The 21,154-nt window shown below is 28.2% G+C and overlaps 2 protein-coding genes across 2 annotated transcripts; one reads left to right on the top strand and one right to left on the bottom strand.

The window, feature by feature from the left end:
- The first annotated feature begins 769 nt into the window (after positions 1–769).
- On the top strand, positions 770–3,446 carry LOC101511392 (serine/threonine-protein kinase RIPK-like). The gene is made up of 5 exons (XM_004510422.4): positions 770–1,233; positions 1,437–1,572; positions 1,666–1,802; positions 1,897–2,020; positions 2,555–3,446. The coding sequence occupies exons 1-5, from the start codon at positions 844–846 to the stop codon at positions 3,139–3,141; spliced, it is 1,374 nt and encodes a 457-aa protein (XP_004510479.1). The 5' UTR covers positions 770–843; the 3' UTR covers positions 3,142–3,446.
- Positions 3,447–16,084: 12,638 nt separating this feature from the next.
- Positions 16,085–19,787, bottom strand: LOC101511721 (trimethyltridecatetraene synthase-like). The gene is made up of 2 exons (XM_004510423.4): positions 18,771–19,787; positions 16,085–16,976 (listed from the first exon to the last, which is right to left on the bottom strand). The coding sequence occupies exons 1-2, from the start codon at positions 19,674–19,676 to the stop codon at positions 16,347–16,349; spliced, it is 1,536 nt and encodes a 511-aa protein (XP_004510480.1). The 5' UTR covers positions 19,677–19,787; the 3' UTR covers positions 16,085–16,346.
- Positions 19,788–21,154: the final 1,367 nt, after the last annotated feature.

Here is a 21,154-nt window from a genome sequence, read left to right as displayed (position 1 = left end):
AGTGATGTATCAAGTATGAGTAAAAGTATATTTCAGAGTTAAATTTTGGATAAGACTTATTTTTCTTTTCTAAATTAAGAAATCTACACAATATTTTCAAGAGTGAAATCTGTGTAATTGAGATTGTATATGATCATTTATCATGTTGATCTTACAATTTTTTTTTATTATAAATTTTAAATATATAAAAAATTATGAATTTAACTTTTTAATTTTTTCTTAAAATTTTAAATATATACAAAATATGAATTTAACCTTTCAAAATCTTTCCTCCAAATTTCTCTCTAAAATTCAAACTGGCAAATATACCTACAATTTTAGATGAAAATGCAAGGTAGAATCCATTGAATGATTGCTAGTAGAATATATTGATCCTCCGACCCATGAGTAACACTTATAGCAAATACAATTTAGCACAAGAAAAAAAGAGGAGATTCAACCCAAAACTAGTTAACACCATTTACATTTACATTACTTTATTAGAAATGTGGACAAGTACCCCAGTTTTTTATTTAGTGGGTATACAGGACTTAATTGGCTGCTTCCAAGTCGTGCAACAAATGACATGAGCTAAAAAATCTTATCATATACTTTACTGGCCTACACGGAAGAAAAATAAAATAATCATTTTTTTTTTCTACATAAAGGTAGAAAAAAAAATAATTTAAAGTGTAAAAGTTTAAATGATCATTTTCAAAGTCTTGATAAAATTACTCGGAAACATTTAATGACTTAGTCTTGTTACCTATATAAAAGCATAACCCTCTAAACCAAAATTTGCACATACAAATAAAGCTATCAAATTAAAACTATTTTTTTGAGACATATAGTTTTTATCAAATAATGCCTTCAAAGAAAGCTCAATGGAAAACCTTTGTATTTGGTTGTTTCAAAGACAACAAACAACAACCTTCATTGGAAACACCAAAAATGGTTTCAAAAAAGACATGCTCAAGTAGAATTTCACTTTCTGATTTAAGTGATTATTCATCGGTTTCTGTCATGAGTGATTTGTCCAATTCTTTAGTAGGATCAAATCTTTATATTTTCACTTGCAAGGAACTCAAAGAGATCACAAACAATTTCAACAAATCAAATTTTCTTGGTGAAGGTGGATTTGGCAAAGTTTACAAAGGTTTTATTGATGATAAGTTTAGGCCTGCACTTCTTCCTCAAGTTGTAGCTGTTAAGGCCTTAAACTTGGATGGAAAACAAGGTCATAGAGAGTGGTTGGTAAGAATTTTCTTAACTTTTCAATATTATTATTTATTACAATTTTCATAGTTACACCCCTTTATTTTCAAATAAATCTAAAAAAATAATTTTTGAATTCATTTAAACTATTTAGTTATAATTAAAAATAAAATGGGTGTAATTAGCAAAATTATTATTATTATTTTTTTCTTCTGTCTAACTTTTTTATTTATATTGCATAGGCTGAAGTTATCTTTTTGGGGCAATTGAAGCATAGAAATTTGGTTAATTTAATTGGCTATTGTTGTGAAGATGAACATAGACTTCTTGTGTACGAATACATGGAGAGGGGAAATCTAGAGGAAAAACTTTTCAAAGGTGAATAATGCATTTTTAATTTCTAAATAAAAAAAATAAAAAATAAAAAATGTTGTTTCAATATTTTCTTACAAAATGGTTGTTAAAATGCAGCTTATTTAGCAACCTTGCCTTGGTTAACAAGAATCAAAATTGCAATTGGAGCTGCAAAAGGACTAGCTTTTCTTCATGAAGAAGAGAAACCAGTTATTTATAGAGATATTAAAGCCTCAAACATTCTATTAGATGCTGTAAGTACACATTCATTATGCACTAGATTAATATATGTTGATCAAATAGAGGCAGCATAAAGTGACATGAACACACTCATTTTATTTTTTTCAGGATTACAATGCTAAGCTTTCAGATTTTGGTTTGGCAATTGATGGACCAGAAAAAGATCAAACACATATTACAACTCGTGTGATGGGTACACATGGTTATGCTGCTCCTGAATATATCATGACAGGTATTTTAATTTAATCAAAACCAATTTTAAACCAACCCTTTAATTTTCGTTTAGGCTTAAATATTTTTTTTAATCTATAAAATAAAATAATTAATATTTTTGGTCTTCAGAACTTAAGTCAATTTTTTGTTTTAAAAATAATTACAATTGTCTCGCTTCTTACTTTTTAGTCTCTTTTTTTTTTCATAAAGAGACTAATTGTAATCATTTTTAGAAAGATGATCAAAATGGGTTGACAATTTGTTTTTCTAAGGGAACAAAAACAATAATTACACTATACTATTTTACGAATAAAATTCTATGTGGTCAACTATATATCTGCACCCGATTGTAGAACATTAAGTCAAGAAAGATTAATTTTTTTTAATCTAAAAATCTACAGCTTTTTGTTGTTGAAAGATTCTAATAAACTACTTGCACCGTGAAGTCGGTTATAGAGGATCTGAGTTCAATATTAAGTCATCTATTCGTCAAAATTTCATGAATGTTGTTCAATTAACTTAATATATATCTTTTTATTTTTTTTTCTTATAGGTCGTTTGACAACCATGAGTGATGTATATAGCTTTGGAGTTGTTCTTTTAGAGCTAATAACTGGGAAAAAATCTGTGGACAAAAAAAGACCAACAAGAGAACAAGATTTGGTAGAATGGGCAAGGCCATTATTGAAGGATTCACACAAACTTGAAAGAATAATTGACTCAAGACTAGAGGATCAATACTCAATTGAAGGAGCTAGAAAATTAGCAACCTTGGCTTATCAATGTCTAAGCCAACATGACAAAAGTAGGCCAACAATGAGAACCGTTGTTAAAACCTTAGAGCCACTCATGAAATTAAATGACATTCCAATTGGTCATTTTGTTTATGTGGCTCCTAGTGAGGTAACAAATGTTGAAGTGTCACTAAATGTGAATAAAAAAGAAAATGAGATGTGTGATGTGGACAACAAAAGTGTGGTGAAAACAATAGATGAAGAAAAGGGTTATCAAATTCGTCGAAAAAGTCGTAGCAATCGACGACGGATTAAGCCGTTGACGAAACCTCGTGATGTATACTCTGATACATCTTTGTATAAGACTCTTGGAACTAATTTATATTCACCTAAGCAAAACAAGTAGAAGCATCAAGAAGAAGAAATTTACCAGTAGCAGCAGAAGATGGAACCTTAATTCTCTTTGATATAATATAATCATAGATAAAGTTAGGAGAAAAACAAAGAACATAGGACAAGAAAGGAAAACATAGTAATTGTACATCACAACATACAGTTTTTGGTTTTTTTTTGGTGTTTTTTCATTTTTTGGAGTTTGATTTTGATGTTTGCTTTTTGGAAATTAATTCCATTTTGTTTTAAGGGGATTGATGTTACACATACCTAATTACTTCTTTAAAGAAATAATAGACAGTTTAAATTTTACATGTATTACACATTTATCTAATGTGTGTAGAATAAACTTTATGTAGTTTAAATGGAACTTACCTTGTATCATATAAAACACAATGTCTCGAATTTTACGAATATCTCACTAAAAATGGCCATTTAAGTTCGTTGATAAATATTTATTATCTATAGAATTGATTGATACTTTATAATACTTATGATATGGTAAAAAAAAAAAGAGTGAAATTTAAAGTCTATTTAATTTAAAAAATATTTTTCAATTTTTATTCTGGAAAATTAACTTTCATTATAAAATATTTATATAATGAATAATTATAATAAAGAAAATATGAAATGACAGCATTGAAGAATACATTTTCCAAAATAATAAAAAAAAAATATATTGATATTTTTAATTTTTTAAATGTTGATTCATTTTTATTTTATTTTTATAATTTGTAAAACAAAATATTGAGCAAAATATGGAATCTATATTTATTAATTTAAGTGAAAATAAAAATAGAAAATATGGAAAGTATAAACATCAGTAAACCTTATCTCTAATGCAAATTATTTGTTAACTATTTTTCATTTTGGATTTTTCCACCTTGTTATTGACAATTGTATGTAACCCTTTCGTATTCTCTGGTTCAGGCATTTTTACCATTGAAATTAAGTCAAAAAACTTTTATTTGAAAGAAAATAATGATTTTAAAAGTGAAATAGGCCAAATTATTGATTGACTACTAGTGCCGTTGACTTCTGCCGTTTATTGACAAATGGTTGTTTGTGAACAAAACTTTCCAAGACTGTGGCATCAATTATGCGGTAAAATAAGACTCAATTGGTTTTTTACTTAACTTTAAACTAATTTTTTCTAAAATCTCAAAAAAAAAAAAAAGAATTAATTTTTATTTTTAAACTAAAATAAGTTATCATTAGAGATAAACATCTAACAATTATCAATCACTACCAACGGCGATCATTTATGGCTACCGCACAATTATTTACTACTAGGGGTGGTAATAAGCTGAATCAAACTAGACTTTGCTAAAACTGAGTCTGACATGTTAAAAAATTAAACCCTTAAGTCTAACATGTGAACTATCATCGGTTTACTTTTCAGACTTGAGAATTGAGTCATAGAAGTCTGGTGTGACATGTTAGTCTACTTAATATATTTTATTTTAATATTTTTGAATAAGTAATCAAACACATCTTTAAATAGATTAACAAGTTAATATGTGAATGAAATTAAGTTATATTTTAAAATTTAACATCATATTTTGAAGAATATAACTTTATATACATCCTACTTAAATTATATTTTATAATAATACATTTAAATATGTAAAAAACTAAATAAAATTAATATGTGTAAATTACTAAAAGTTGAATATATATAACAAAAAGATCAAAATTTAACATTATAATTATGGTAGTAAAAAAATATTATTTATATTTATTTAAATAGACTGATCTAGTCGGCCTAAAAGGCTTATTATATGGTATGTAGCCTGACATTTTTTTTTAACTAAATAGACATTTTTAGAAGCTTTGGTCGTATTTGTTTTAAAAAAATCTGACTTTAGTCTAATGTGGGCTAGGCCGTAGGTCCCTGTCAATCGATTTGACATATTTTCATCCCTACTTAGTATCCATCTCTAACTATCACCACCTCCATTGTTGCCAATCACTCTAATCACCACCGGTTACTATGTCGAACCACTTCCATCCTCATCACCCACCCACCTCCTGTCACTGTCAGCGCCATTGATCACCCTTCTGATGATTTCCACCACCATCTTCGATCATTGCCATAACTATTCACTACCATACCCGACACCCACCACCACCACAGTCCACCCACCATCTCTGACACCAGCCACCTTTAACTGTCATCTCCTACCATTGTCCAACACTACAACCACCGTCGGTCAAGCAACGATCACCACCTCCAACTATCAACTATTCTTTCGACCACTACAGTCGTCTTCGATCATCAATCACAAATGTGATAGTCATCTTCCACAACTACTGTTATTAAAAAAAATTATAATTTTATAGTATTTATATTATTTTAAAATAATTAAAATTAAAATATTTATTTTTAAAATATTTTGATGTGTTAATATTATTTATATTTAATAAATTTATAACAAGATAATATAAAAAGAATAATTTAACTCAACTAAAAATTAAAATTAAAAACTTAAATTTTAGAACAGAAAACAAAAACAAAAAAAACAAGATTGTTTCTGTTACAACAAATAAATATTAATAAGTCAGTAATTATATTAATTTTTAAGATTTGAGTTTTAGATATTTCAGTGTCTCTTAATCAACTCACTAATTGTGAGGAGCAGATGGTTCCAAGGAGGGTGAAGTGGTAGAAGCTCTCTGACTTACACGTGGACTCTCTTGTGGAGGTGCACACACTCACATGTTACTAACATTGAAAACATTTTTTTCATTATTTCTGATACCAATATTTGTAAATATATAAAGATGGTAAATTTTAATTAAAATGAAATAAAACAATGACATATGATTCTAAACCTGCCCTAAAATTTCAAGAAAAATAGCAACATAGTTTCAATCCGTTGAACAGGACTTAATATTGATTGGGCTGAAAATATTCATATCAATTCCTTTACCAACCCCAGCCATTAGTGGGATGAATGAAAATCACTTGTGGTAAGCCTAATACCACATATTAAAAATCTATACAGCTGTCTTTTGGTGACATGTCAACAATCAAAGGGAAGACTAATAATAATACTTGATTATCAAAATCAAATGCCACTAGAGAAATATTGCCTCACATCTTCAACTAAATGTGTATTCATATTGTTTTAATATGTTTTTTGAAATGTATCTTTCACCATCTTTCCAGTCACATCCTTAAAACAAAATCAGAAAGTCCTTTGTTTGCCTTAAATAAGAATATGAAAAAAAAAAAATACAAGGTAGAATGAAATTGTTGTGATAAGATAACTTTTATAATTAAAGTATGTTAGTAAATGTATTTCATTATTATTTTTAATAAATATAAATATATGTATCTTTATTTATAATTAAAAACGAAAAAAATACTACGAATAATTAAATTTACGTGCCTTTGTCTCTCTTATTAAAATATTTTAAACTTCTATCATTTAACTTAAACTAAAACAATAAATAAGGAGTATTTTGGATTACTTATAAAAGTTAATCTCCACTAAGATTAATGAGATGGTGAGACAAGTCGTTTTCAAATTCTTTTATGCTCTCCAAATAAATAATATTGATCATAGAATATACAAAAATATTGGGCATGTGGAATGACTGAATGACATAACCGGTTTCTTTCTAGTTTGTTAATTTGTAGGCAAAATTTGTGTGGAAATTAAAAGTGCTCTTCTATCATCATTCATCGATATATTCAAGCTGCATTGTTCAACGCTGCAGTTAATTAACAAAGTTAGGCATTATGCCACTTAGAAGAGTAAAAAATGTTTCGATATAAGGTTTTCTTTTTACTTTTTACAAAAATTTTGAAATTTCATTTTTAGTTTCTTTTTAAAGAGTATATTTTTTAGTTTTTATTAAATTATTCTATAAACTATATTAATTTTTTTTGAAATGAAATATCTTTTAAATTTTACAAATATGTTTATAACATTATTAAAGTTTATCTATACACTTTTTTTTTTTAATTTAAGCTGAATTAATATGAATTTAGAAATCGAATTTCGAATTTATTTTTTGTGGATAAACTGTTTACAGTATTGTAAACATTTATATAAAAAAATCATTTAAAAGTATATATCGATGTTCCAACCAAAATTAATTTTGTATAAACTAAAAAATGTGATTTTTTTTCAGAGATTACAAATAAAATTTTATAAAAAAACAAAAAATTTATTTAATTATATAATGAATTAGTCTAAAATTGAGTAAAAAATATGAATTAGTCTAAAATTGCGTGTAATGTAGAATCACAAAGGAAATTATACCACACATACAGATAGGGTTCAACATGGGAACTATGCACAAGTATTTCGTCTCACCAGTTAGTAATAGCAAAATGGAAGAATATGAAATTGTGACTTGAACATTTGTTGCCAAAAAGTTGGACTAAAATCAGTTCAATTAATTCAAGCATCTACCAAACACCATTATAATGTGTTCTAAAGGCTAATGATGAATATTTATGTTTCCTTATTCCTTATTTTCGTCTATCACCCTTGCAATAGCAACTAAAACATATTCACATTGGAAACATGTAGTATATGTTGTCACATTGTTATTGCAATATCTTTGTCAGGCTGACTCAAATATAAGACATTTTAAGTTTAATTGTTTTTAGTAATCATGTGCACAATTTTAAAAGTAATCAAATATTTTTATTGATTTAACGGATGTGAGTTAATTGATAATATAAATTTTTTACTGACAATCTATATTAATTAAAATATTTTTAATTAAGGGAAAAATAATCATAAAAAATTTGGGGGGAAATTTACATTACTAGTTAGATAGTTTATTGCACTAACAACAGTGTTCAAGTTAGGTAGAGCCCACAACTATATCCATTCATTCATATGACATAGGTTAGGGAACATTTGGAAGACTGGTGTTTCTCAATTACAACAATTAATAAAAATATCACTTTCAATACTCTACGGAGTTGAAAAGTAATAGCTGCAATTTTCTTATTAAAACTTATATTTTTATTTCTAATCTTACTAAAAGATATATAAAGAAAAATATTTTTCATCTTATAAAGCGATTTCATAATAACAAATTAGGTCAAATGTAAAAACTCAAGAATCGTCATACTTTTTTCACATAATTTTCTTGCAACTAAAAAATATTTTTATATTATATATTATATATTTATTTATTTATTTAATATTTAATATATATTAATTTTAATGTTAATATAAACCTTGATAGAATATTGTAAATAAATCAATACTTAGATGAATTTTTTTAAATTTGAACAAAAAAGCTCCTATTTAGAACTCTTTCTACGTGTTTAATTCAACAATCAATCTAACTACATGTAACAATCGTTTAGCATCTGTTATTAATTGGCATCATGATCCAGAACTCTATTGACATGTAATACTCGTTTAGAATATGTGACTCATTAATCAGTCCACAAGAACCACCACTAACACGAAGATTACAACTTAAACATCAATAAAAATAGAATAATGTTATTTGGTGTAATCATGTAATATAAAATACTTGTTGGTGAACATTTGGCAATTTGTCAATTGATCAATTCATATTTTACGTTACCGTGGCCGGACTGCACACCTCAAAATTTATTTTCTATCGTTGAATAATAAGATTTACATTTCAAACAAAGAAAAATATTTTCCTTATTATAATAAGGAAATGGATCATGTTTACTTAATTTTGTAACAATGTAGCCAATTAGTAAATGACATTATTTTAAGAATAGTTTCTATTGTAAAAGAAAATAATAATATACACTACATTGCTTTCAACATCTTCATATTATGTTCCAGATTCATGGAATTGATTGGTTAGAACTTCATGTCACCTGCTAGTGGAATAATTAATATTTTATAATTACTTTTCAACATAAGAAACTAATGCTAATTTTAACCAAATTTTGTATTAAATTAATGTTTACGACACTACTTGCTAATATAAGAGGTTAATTGTTTTTCCCTCTCATATATCAAGAATATTTATTTTCATCACCGCTAACGTTTATTTTGTATATTAACCTAAACATGACTAACATAAATATTTATTATTATTGAGATAAAATCAATAAATGTTGCATCAACATATTTATATTTTTCTTCGTTTCGCCAACCCCATAATAAGGAGTCGATGACCAGGAAAGTTAAAGATTGATAGAGTTAAAATTGATATTTGAATTATTTTAGACTAATGAATTTTAATAATACTATTGATAAAATTGAAATTTTATGTTTTTACAAAAATATGATCTAAAATATCTAATTCTAAGTTTGCAAAAATATAAAATTATTCATAAAAACATTAAATTTATAGTTTCCTTACGTTAAAAGAAAAATTATTTAATTTTTTAAAACAAATATGTGTTAGCCACGCCTAGGTTTTTTAAAAATTCATCTCTAGATAATTGAATTTTTTAGAGTACTAGAAAATCTAAATTCGAAGATGATTAGAAATTAAAAAAATAGTTATAATTTGTAGTGTAAAAATCAGTATTTTTTAAAAAAACTATTCTTCTATTGGAAATATGAAATGGAGAAATAAATATGGGAGGTAAAGAATAAATTTTGTATATTGTAAAGTTATATAACTCACATGTTAAGTGAGTTGGCCCATGCCTAAAAAAAATGATTAGGCCGATAAAGCCTTTTTTTTATAGAATTTTAGAGAGCCAACAAATACATGGGGTTAGGCACACCTCAGTGGCCCATAAGCGGAAAATTATATTTGGTATCCCTCAATTTAATTTGTACCCTCCAATATACATAAAATTCAATTATATTTCTTTCAGTTTTATTTATTCTAAGATAAAAAAATTGCTCCAAAATTATATCATTCACTAAAATTTTCGATATTTTATTTTTTTTCACTAATAACCCGATACACAAATTAATACTACCGAAAATTGTATTTTCAAATTTTCATATAGTGTAATTTGTGTTCTGGAAATTTCAGGACATAAAATTTTAAGTAGTGTAACTTGGGTATCGAAAATTTCGCCAACAAAATTTTCAATAGTTAATAACTTTCTTGAAAATTAAGTTTTGAATTTTTTTTTATTTATTCTGAAAAAAAACACAATTATGTATAGATTTGAGTGAAACATTAACAAGCGATCAAATTTTTAAGTGACGAAAAGTTGCAATATCATGGACAAGAGAGATCGATCGTCAAAATTGAGTAGTTGCTATCATTACTCGTGTTGAGACAAAATCTCAATTTAATGTTTTGATGAAAACAAACAAAAAGTTAATTAAGAATTCTAATTATGATTCTAAGTGTTTTGATATTTAACATGTGCATTTGAGTGTGTTAAAACAAGATAGGTATCAAACATCACAAATCAGATCAAAGAAAGCAATTCTGGAAAACGCAGAATGATCTTGAAGCAGTTCTGGAAAACGCAGATTGATCTTGAAGCAGTTCTGGAAAACGCAGATTGATCTTGAAGCAGTTCTGGAAAACGCAGATTGATCTTGAAGCAGTTTTGGAAAACGCAGATTGATCTTGAAGCAGTTCTGGAAAACGCAGATTGATCTTGAAGCAGTTCTGGAAAACGCAGATTGATCTTGAAGCAGTTCTGGAAAACGCAGATTGATCTTGAAGCAGTTCTGGAAAACGCAGATTGATCTTGAAGCAGTTCTGGAAAACGCAGATTGATCTTGAAGCAGTTCTGGAAAACGCAGATTGATCTTGAAGCAGTTCTGGAAAACGCAGATTGATCTTGAAGCAGTTCTGGAAAACGCAGATTGATCTTGAAGCAGTTCTGGAAAACGCAGATTGATCTTGAAGCAGTTCTGGAAAACGCAGATTGATCTTGAAGCAGTTCTGGAAAACGCAGATTGATCTTGAAGCAGTTCTGGAAAACGCAGATTGATCTTGAAGCAGTTCTGGAAAACGCAGATTGATCTTGAAGCAGTTCTGGAAAACGCAGATTGATCTTGAAGCAGTTCTGGAAAACGCAGATTGATCTTGAAGCAGTTCTGGAAAACGCAGATTGATCTTGAAGCAGTTCTGGAAAACGCAGATTGATCTTGAAGCAGTTCTGGAAAACGCAGATTGATCTTGAAGCAGTTCTGGAAAACGCAGATTGATCTTGAAGCAGTTCTGGAAAACGCAGATTGATCTTGAAGCAGTTCTGGAAAACGCAGATTGATCTTGAAGCAGTTCTGGAAAACGCAGATTGATCTTGAAGCAGTTCTGGAAAACGCAGATTGATCTTGAAGCAGTTCTGGAAAACGCAGATTGATCTTGAAGCAGTTCTGGAAAACGCAGATTGATCTTGAAGCAGTTCTGGAAAACGCAGATTGATCTTGAAGCAGTTCTGGAAAACGCAGATTGATCTTGAAGCAGTTCTGGAAAACAAACATCAATCCTGGAAATAATTTTCATCCTATACTCTCATATAATCAACAAAAGATCCATCCAAGTCATATATATTCCAGAATTTGAAGAATCAAAGGCATGCTTCAATAAAGGCATATCACAAAGATCATTCCTCTTGAAAAGCAAATGCAAGTACAAGACTACAAGTAGCAAAGTACACTACTGATTTGAACTATTCTAAAGCCTGCACAAGTAACAGAAAAGCAGTACTCAAGGCTGACATACTGACACAAATCACAGAGTTCAAGGCCAGTTCATCACAAACCAGAAGATCAATCTTGGATCGATCTTCTGATGCAGCTCATCAATCTTGCTTTTGGCAGAATTTATCCAACAACTCTTTTATGACAGCTGGTCCCTTTCCAACAGTCACATGAGCTGTCATAAGCCTTCTTGGAGTCTATAAATGCAGCTGCAAGTTGAAGAACAAAACACAACAATCAACACCAAGCAAAAGATCAATATTTTCAATCATACTCAAGTGTCTCAAAATCTTTCTTATAGTTTGTTGTTTTGTTTTAATCTTTGTGTTGTAATCATTTACAACTGAGGTCTATTTACAGAATATATTTCTCAAACAAGAGTTGAGTAAATATCAAGATTCTAAATAGTCTCAAATCCATCACTTTGTAACTCAAGGTTGTTTTGTCAAATCTTGAGTAAATTGTAAAAATCCTTTCATGTTTTGAAAGGTAACTTGTTAAAGCCTTTCCAAAACAGTAAGGTAGAATTGAAGAAATCCTTTCTAGGTAGAAGGGTAGGAATTGTGTAAAGATCAAGATTGATCCATGAAAACCAAGAACGATCTTGGTTTGAACATTTAGTGAAAAATCTCACGGTTGTGAGGACTGGACGTAACCCGGGTTGGGTGAACCAGGAAATATCCTTGTGTGATCTCTCTTTCTATCTCTATCTCTATTTATTTTATGCTTTACAATCATATTTTATATTGATAAAATTGATATTGTTGTTTCAACAAAACCAAGATCGATCTTCATCACTGCCAAGATCAATCTTGGATTGAGATCTTTTTTTTTTACCTTCAACTCGCTCTGACATAGAGAATGAAAAAAGAGGAACAAAATCAAAATTAATTTTTGGTTGTTATAGAGGTCAAAAATATAGTCAAATAAAAGTAACGCAAGGACTTCAATTAAAAGGTGTGGTTTTCCATTTAAACTTAGGTCAAGACCATTAAAGAATTATGATGGATGAATTATTAGTTTAAGATGTGAACTTCTCAACTATGAGTTAGTAGCTACTTTTGAGAATAATGTATTTGTGAGACACTTAAAAGAAGAAGATATGAAACATGTTAACTAGATGACAAAGTGTCATGTTGCACCGAGATACATCTTTTTTTTTTACCTTCAATTGGCATCAGAGCTCGGTCTCTAAAGTTGAGCACCTAACAAGTGTTAGAGGAAAAGATTCAGGAAGAAGAAGTAATGTTAGAAGGCAACATGTGCTTAATGGAAAACTTAGAAAATAATGAGGTGATCTTTTCTAAACTATGTCCTATTTGTGAACAAATGGAAAAAGAATTTGATAATCTCTTATGTGATTCAAACATTCTTGTTCAAAAATTTGGTTTATTAAAAGAACAGCTCCGCAAGGAAAAAGAAGAGAAAGAGAAAATTCAGGCTATGAATGATAAACTTAAAGAGATCATTCAAAATCTGAAAGAATCTCAGCTCAAAAATCTTGAATTTGAAAAACCAGAAAACCAAGATCGATCTTCACCTCAAACGAAGAACGATCTTCTCAAGGCTGAAGTTGAAACTCATAAAAATGATTTGAAAAACTTCATTAAAGCTACTGAGACTTTTCAGAGAATCATGGGATCTCAAGTAGGAATATTTGATAAAGCTGGTCTTGGTTTTAATCAAACTCAAAAAACAAAAATGTATGAAAACTTCTTTGTTCTAGAAAGAAATTTGGTTGTTATAGAGGTCAAAAATATAGTCAAATAAAAGTAACGCAAGGACTTCAATTAAAAGGTGTGGTTTTCCATTTAAACTTAGGTCAAGACCATTAAAGAATTATGATGGATGAATTATTAGTTTAAGATGTGAACTTCTCAACTATGAGTTAGTAGCTACTTTTGAGAATAATGTATTTGTGAGACACTTAAAAGAAGAAGATATGAAACATGTTAACTAGATGACAAAGTGTCATGTTGCACCGAGATACATCTTGTAATGATCAAGATAAGGAAAACATGACTAATATCTCTCAATTTATAAGCGACGAGCTACATATAAGAATAATTTGAAAGGCCCTAAAATTGTTATGCAACAGTTGTTTAAGTTACTTGAAGCTGAGGAGTATGTTTGTTGGAGTAGGATCCATGAAGACTCCAACGTTGTGAGAGACGTATTTTGAACGCACCCAGACTCCATAGATTTGTTGAACATGTTTCCTCTTATATTGATCATGGATAGGCCTACAAAACCAACAGGTATAGGTTACCATTGTTTAATTTGTTGGTGTAACTTCAAGTAGACTGACATTCAACGTTGCATTTGCTTATATGGACTGTGAGCGTCAAGAAAACTTTTGTTGGACATTGGAAAAGTTAAAAAAGTTGTTTGTTTCAAATATCTAATTTTCTTAGGTGATCGTGACTGATAGAGAACTTGTTTTGATGAATACAATTGAAATTGTATTTTCATCTTCCACAAATTTACTTTGTTGAAGATGTTCCCTCTTGTATTGATCATGGATAACACCTACAAAATCAACAAGTATAGATTACCATTATTTGAAATTATTGGTGTAACCTCAACTAGGTTGATATTCAACGTTGCATTTGCTTACATGGATTGTGAACGTCAAAAAAAAAAAAATTTGTTGGACATTGGAAAAGTTAAAAAAAATTATTTGTTTCAAATGTCTTATTTTCTCAGATGATCGTGGCTGATAGAGAACTTGTTTTGATAAATGCAATTGAAGTTGTATTTTCATATTCAACAAATTTACTTTGTCAACTTTATATCAACAAAAATGTTGGAGTAAAATGCAAACAATATATATTGAAGAAGGATATGCATGAACCTATTCTAGATTTGTTGAGGAAAATTGTTTATTGTTCTGAAGAGAAGAGTACGAGTAACTTTTGCAAAGGTTTGGACATGCACGTGTTAATAATATTTTTTTCTTTTACTACGTTAGAGACATATAATTGACTCCTCACAAAGAAAAAGTTGTTAAAGCATGAACCAATCGAGTGTTGCATCTAAAAAATAATACGACTAATAGGTATGTTATTAAAACTTTGCATTTTGTTTTATATTTATGCATGTATGAGATTAAACATGCACATTTTAATGACTTTGCATTTTGTTTTATATTTATACATGTTTAGAATTAAACATGCACTTATGCTATATTCTTTTATTGAAATAATATCAAATATTTTTTTATGTTGAATATTATGGTTGAGTTTGCCAATTGATCATTACAGAGATTTTTGAAACACAGTAAAATAATTTTATGTAAGCCATGGGATGATATGAATGAGATATTAAATATATAGATTATTAAGATAAAATGGTCAATCTCAGCAAATTAATAGAATAATTAACCCGATCACTTCAAATTTTTTTTTTACTAGATTCAGAAGATTGTTAAATATCACGGTCTAAATCGACTCGTTTGACTCTGTGATCCAAACCAAGAAATTGTTATAGTTTTAGTTCGAACCAACTCGTCAAAACCGAAATAATTTGGTTTGTGTGTTGTGTTTATGATTTACACATTCGAGCTCAATAAGTTGAAAATATGTGATTTGTTTTTTATTAATTGAATTTAAGACTTTTAGTTGAACACTTCTCAAAGTTTAAGACGTTTAGTTAAAGTGTTAAAATTTTAAATTGTTTAATTTTGGTTAGTTAAATTTCCATAAAAAGAATGACATTTAATTATATACTTTTTTTGAGTGTTTAACAAAAATCATGTTTCATACTTGACAACCCGATATGAATTAAGCCCGATGTTTCTCGATTTTAAAAATTAAATTGTTATTTTGTTAATTTAAAATACTAAATCTAAAATATTTATCTACTCAATTAAATATATTATATAGATTTGAGTGTGTAAATCACAATATACTTTAATTTAGTACTACAAAATTGTCTTTTTATATAAATAAATAGCATTCATTTATTCATTTAAATGTAAGATATTATATTGATTGAGAACATTATAATTCAAAATCGATAAAATCGAAAAAATGAATTTATGAACAAACTCAGAGCTTCTCACAATAAAATGTCAACAAATTTGACAAGTCTACAAATATAATCAATTTGGAGCGTCCATAATACTCATGTCAAATTCATTGTTTAAATATGCATTCTGTAGTGGATCAAAGTTGATTTATCAATTTGAACCAAACAAATATTATAATAAAAAAAAAATCAAAACATCGCACTAGGATGTCAAAATCATAACAACAAAAAATTATATGAAAATCATTATTTTAAATAAATAAAAAATGATCTAGGTGATTTCAAACTAAAAATAATTCTTTTTTAAGTGAAGAGAAGAAGATAATCAAGAAAAGATGAGGGAAACGAACCGGAAAATTTTAAGGAAATATTTGATACATGACAAAACATTCAATATTCAGGTATTACAATACACTAGAACAACAACTAGTAGCTAGTTTACTACTACACTCAATACTAACCTCCAACAATGAAATATCTTTTTTTTCTTCATTAACATGCTTACTATATTTTTTTTTATTTCTCTTGTTATTAACTACGATGACATTGACTCACACAAAAGCCATTATTCCCAATCTTAGTAAGTAGAGAAAAATAGTCAAAGAGAGTAAAGATGATGAGGAAGTCTAGGCTCAACAACAACTTGTAGTGGTATTTTCTTAGGTGTAGAAAGCCCAAAAACTTCTTCCATATTCAAGTCTTCTTTTTTTACATTATTAGGTAATTTCCAATTATACCCATGTAACAAATTAGCCAAACTTGATTGAATGACCTTAATTCCAAGAGGGTAACCAGGACACATCCTTCTCCCAGCACCAAATGGCAACAACTCAAAATCATGTCCTTTCACATCAATATCCTTATCTAAAAACCTCTCTGGCATGAATTCATAAGGGTTTTCCCAAATATTAGAATCTCTTCCAATAGTCCAAGTATTGACAAGAATTAGTGACCCTTTTGGGATATCATAGCCATCAACATTGCAATCCTCTCTGGCTTGTCTTGGCACCAACATTGGGGCCACTGGATGTAGCCTCATTGTTTCTTTAGCAATTGCATATACATATGGTAAATTCACAATATCTTTCTCTTCAACCCATCTATCTTTTCCTATTACCTTATCAAGCTCATCTGTGGCTTTTTTGAAGATCTCTGGCCTTTTCACCAACTCAGATATTGCCCATTCTACTGTTACTGCTGAGCTCTCTGTCCCACCAGCTATTAGGTCCTGATCAATAAAAATATCAAATATCAAATATTGCATCAAAGTTTATTCAATAAATCTCAACTACTTGGAGATGATCCAAATTTTAGATTCAATCAAATATATCTTAATTAGTAATGTTAGTCAATTGAGTGGATTGATTGAGATAGCCCAACAACTTATGTATATAATTAATATTCCATCTAGAAGCAATTATTAGAATTTTTTAATTAAACTATGCTTATTAAAAGATATAGTTGACAATAATTAATCAATGCAATCTTATTAAAAAATGTGTTTATTGTCTAAATTATCTTTCATGACTTATAAATTTGATATTGAAAATTAAAGTTTCAAATTAAATGAAAATTATTTTAGAGATATTAGAGAAGTTGTTTAAAATTACATTATATTTCATTTCAAAAAGTATGAGTTATTTTGTTTAGGCTAAATTGCATATGCGGTCCCTTAATTTAATTTTATTTAACGTTTTAGTGTTTTATTTTTTTTTTCGAGTTCGTCATTTATTTAATTATAAGTGACAGTTTGATATTTTATTTTTTAAAATATCAACAATGTTGTCCTTTTTTTTTTACAAAAATTCAAAAAAATCATTAAAATTTTCAAACAAAATCCATAAAATTCATTATTGTCTTCAATAAAATACAAATTTAATCAAATTCATAACTTAAATCTTTAAATAAACTCATATTTTCATTCTTTATTTAATATTGTTGGCGATGAAATATTAAATTATCACTTAAAATTAAAATAAATAATTAAATTGAGAAAACAAAAAAATAAATAACTAAAACGTTAACTAAAATTAAGTTAAAGAACTGCGTATGCAATTTAACATTTTGTTTATAATTCTTTCTCACAAATAGTTTAAACTAGACACCACCTGCGAAATTAGAAAATAAAAATTACATCCATAAATTGATAAAGGTGACAAATCGACGAGATTAGAGTGAGTTAAGTTGCACTCCACAATAGAATGGATAACGATATTTTTAGAGCTATTAAGCAAAATTGGAATTGTGTTAAGAAGTTAATCTCTAAATTGTGGTTGGTTTTTTGTTTTAAAAAGTAGTTAATAAATCCTATTACTAAGTAGGTTCCACCGTCATTAAATTTTTAAATCTGTTTTTAGTATTTTGTGTATTTTTCTCCAAATGTACTATAAATGAAGGAAAAATTATATCGTGTTAACCTATCATTTGTTAAAACATCTTTATTCTTTAATTATTTCATATAAATTAAAAAATATATATAAATAAAAAGTAAAATAATTTTTTAGTAAATTAATCTTATTAATTATGATATATTTATGATTTTCATAAATATAAAAGTGAAGATATTGAATTATATATGTATATGATATTAATTTGATGGTATAATTCAAAAAATATAAAATTACATTTTAAATTTAGTATTTATTTTGTGACAATATATTAATTTTTAAAAAATATTAAATTATTGTCACAATCTTTTTCAATTTTGTAACACATTTGAATTTTTGTTTAAACTAAAACTGAAAAAATAACTAAATTATATATGTGTTTGTGTAATTGTGCCACGTGTGCGTACTAAAGCAAAATAGGGTCTACTATATAGAGAGGGGCCACTGCCTACCTCTGTCCCCACCTTCAATCGTTCCCAATATAATATCTAAATTTTAAATTGAGTGTGAAATCATTAACTAACAAAGTAAATTCCACATGCAAACAAAGTAGTACTACCCACAAATTAATAATTAATAAAGAAGTTAAAAAGTATAGAAAATAAATAATTAATTACTCAATGATATTATTATACCTGAGTGAAAGCTTTGACTCCATGCCTCTCAAGCTTGACTTCAAGATCAGGATCATCAGCAAGCTGCAAGAGCACATCAACCATATCCTTAGCAACAAAATCCTTGACATTTTTTCTTCTCTCAATGTGTTCCTCCAACACATGTTCCATAAACCTATCAAACTTTTTACCCAAAGTCTTCATTCTCTTCACATAACCTTGCAAGTCCAAGAAATGAATCCAAGGAATAAAATCCCCAATATTAAGAACACCATTAAGCAAAAACAACTCATCCAACATTTTCTTAAACTCATCGGGAGAAATAATAGCATTTTCCGTCTCTTCCAAGTACTTTTTCCCCAATACCATACGACTTATAACATTTAGACTCAAAGTTGTAAGATGGTCTTTTAATAAAATTGTTTTGTTTTTTGAATTAAAAAGACCGTGCAAAAGAACACGTAACTCTTGTTTTCTTATGTACTCATAAGACTCAAGACGTTTCGCACTAAACAATTCCAATAGACACATTCTACGGGCTTGTCGCCAATATGGGCCGTATTGGGACCAAGTTATGTCGGAGTAGTTATAAGTTGTGTATTTACCGGCCGATAAATTGGGTCGACCGGCTAGGGCAGCATCATGGGTTTTAAGGAAGGCTTGGGCTATTTTTACGGTTGAGCCCACAATGACCGGTTTGGAGCCAAACCGTAGATACATCATGGGTCCATATTTTTGGGTGAGCCCATGAATGGATTGATGTGGAAGAGGTCCAATAAGATTGAAGTTTCCTATTATGGGCCATGGTTTTGGGCCTGGTGGTAGATTATATTTGCGGCGGCGGAGACGGAGGCTGAAGAGGAGGAGGATTGAAAATGTTGTAAACAAAGTGACCCAACTAGGAAGTGCCAATAATTCTACAGCCATATTGGGTTTTGTGAGTTTGAGATGAGAATTTGAAGTGTGAGTGGGTCATTTTATTTACATGATGAGAATTTGAAAGCAATTGCTCTAGGACCCACTTTAGGTTCAACAAACATCCCAATCGAACAAATTTTGCTTTCTTTGTGATTCACACTTGTATAGAACCTATTTTTCCAACACACATGAGCGTGAAACACATTACTCTCTAATTATAAATTTATAATTTCAGGCTGACTTAAACAATAATTTGTTTCAACTTATTTTAATAATTTTCTTTAAAACAATTGTTTGAATAAATAATCATATTATTTTTAAAAATCATAGATGATTCATGATTGCTTAATTTTTTTAATGAAAAAAGTTTTAAATTTTAAAAATAAATATCTGATTATTTTTTAATAGTTGCTTTTATTAGCTTCTTAAAAAAGTTGCAATTATTATAATTGATTTTAAAATTCGGTAAAAGAACGCTTTAAAATATATATACAAAGAAATACTACTTTTTTTATTTATTTAAAACATTAAAACCAAGTCTTCCACAAAATAAAGGACTTGATGAGTATGAAAAATAAATAAACGACTATAGTCTATAAAGAATATATTAGAGCGATATTTATATATACAAAAGTAACCGTTATTTGTAGGAGGTATTTTTCGTCTTTGTTAGTGATTTATTTATGTTCAAAAATTTGATTGAGCATTTTTAGCGGATCTCTTGCTAATTACATCTTTTGTATGCAAAATTTGAATTCAATATTTTTGTTAAGAGATTAAAATCAGTTGCATTTGAACCAATCTAATATTAATATTTAAAAAAATAATTTTGATAAGTTAGAAAGTTATCAACTCAATTTTCTTTTAATTATTGTTGATAAATGATCTTGTATTATATTAGCGAATTTTAGATCAATTTTATATGGATTATTCGTAGATAAGTGATCTTTATTGTACAACTTTAGATAGATAACATTTTGAATTATTATGTTAGAAATTTTTGGTTCTATACATTTTGATTGGACTACTTATCTCACAGTTAGAAATATATCACATGTAGTGTTTTTTGGGACCAAGTGTCTCTAGATCAAACGGTAAAGTAAAATAGGTGTTTTAGCTTAGCTTAACTTATGAGTTCAAATGGATTCAATTTCTCCTACAACACTTATACTGTGAAAAGTAAAGCTTAAACACTATATGTAATTTGTGAGAATAACTTTTTTAATGTTTTATTCCACGTCTCAGCTAGATATATAGATATAACTTATAATAGAAATTCCTGAAAATAAGAGAAAATTAATTCCTGCAAAATAGCATATAATACTAAGTCTAACTAGGTGTTGCTCCTACTAATTAAAAGACTTATTTAAATAGAAACCAATTAAACAAACTAACATATCCTTCAAATTTGATAAATTTGTTTTCTTCTTAAGTGATAATAAATCGGTCATCCGTCTAACCTACAGTTCTATATTTAAAAAAAAATA

This window comes from Cicer arietinum, chromosome 7 (genome assembly GCF_000331145.2).
Source record: "Cicer arietinum cultivar CDC Frontier isolate Library 1 chromosome 7, Cicar.CDCFrontier_v2.0, whole genome shotgun sequence".
Classification (NCBI taxonomy): Eukaryota; Viridiplantae; Streptophyta; class Magnoliopsida; order Fabales; family Fabaceae; genus Cicer; species Cicer arietinum.
Note: the sequence above shows the minus strand (reverse complement) of the source record. Positions and strands in the feature narration are given on the sequence as shown.

Excerpts from the sequence above, each read along its gene's own strand:
- LOC101511392 (XM_004510422.4), top strand. The coding sequence starts at position 844 with ATGCCTTCAAAGAAAGCTCAATGGAAAACCTTTGTATTTGGTTGTTTC. Across the intron at positions 1,803-1,896 it reads CAAACATTCTATTAGATGCT|GATTACAATGCTAAGCTTTC; the intron begins GTAAGTACACAT and ends TATTTTTTTCAG. Across the intron at positions 2,021-2,554 it reads TCCTGAATATATCATGACAG|GTCGTTTGACAACCATGAGT; the intron begins GTATTTTAATTT and ends TTTTTCTTATAG.
- LOC101511721 (XM_004510423.4), bottom strand. The coding sequence starts at position 19,676 with ATGGCTGTAGAATTATTGGCACTTCCTAGTTGGGTCACTTTGTTTACA. Across the intron at positions 16,977-18,770 it reads GAGTCAAAGCTTTCACTCAG|GACCTAATAGCTGGTGGGAC; the intron begins GTATAATAATAT and ends TTTATTGATCAG.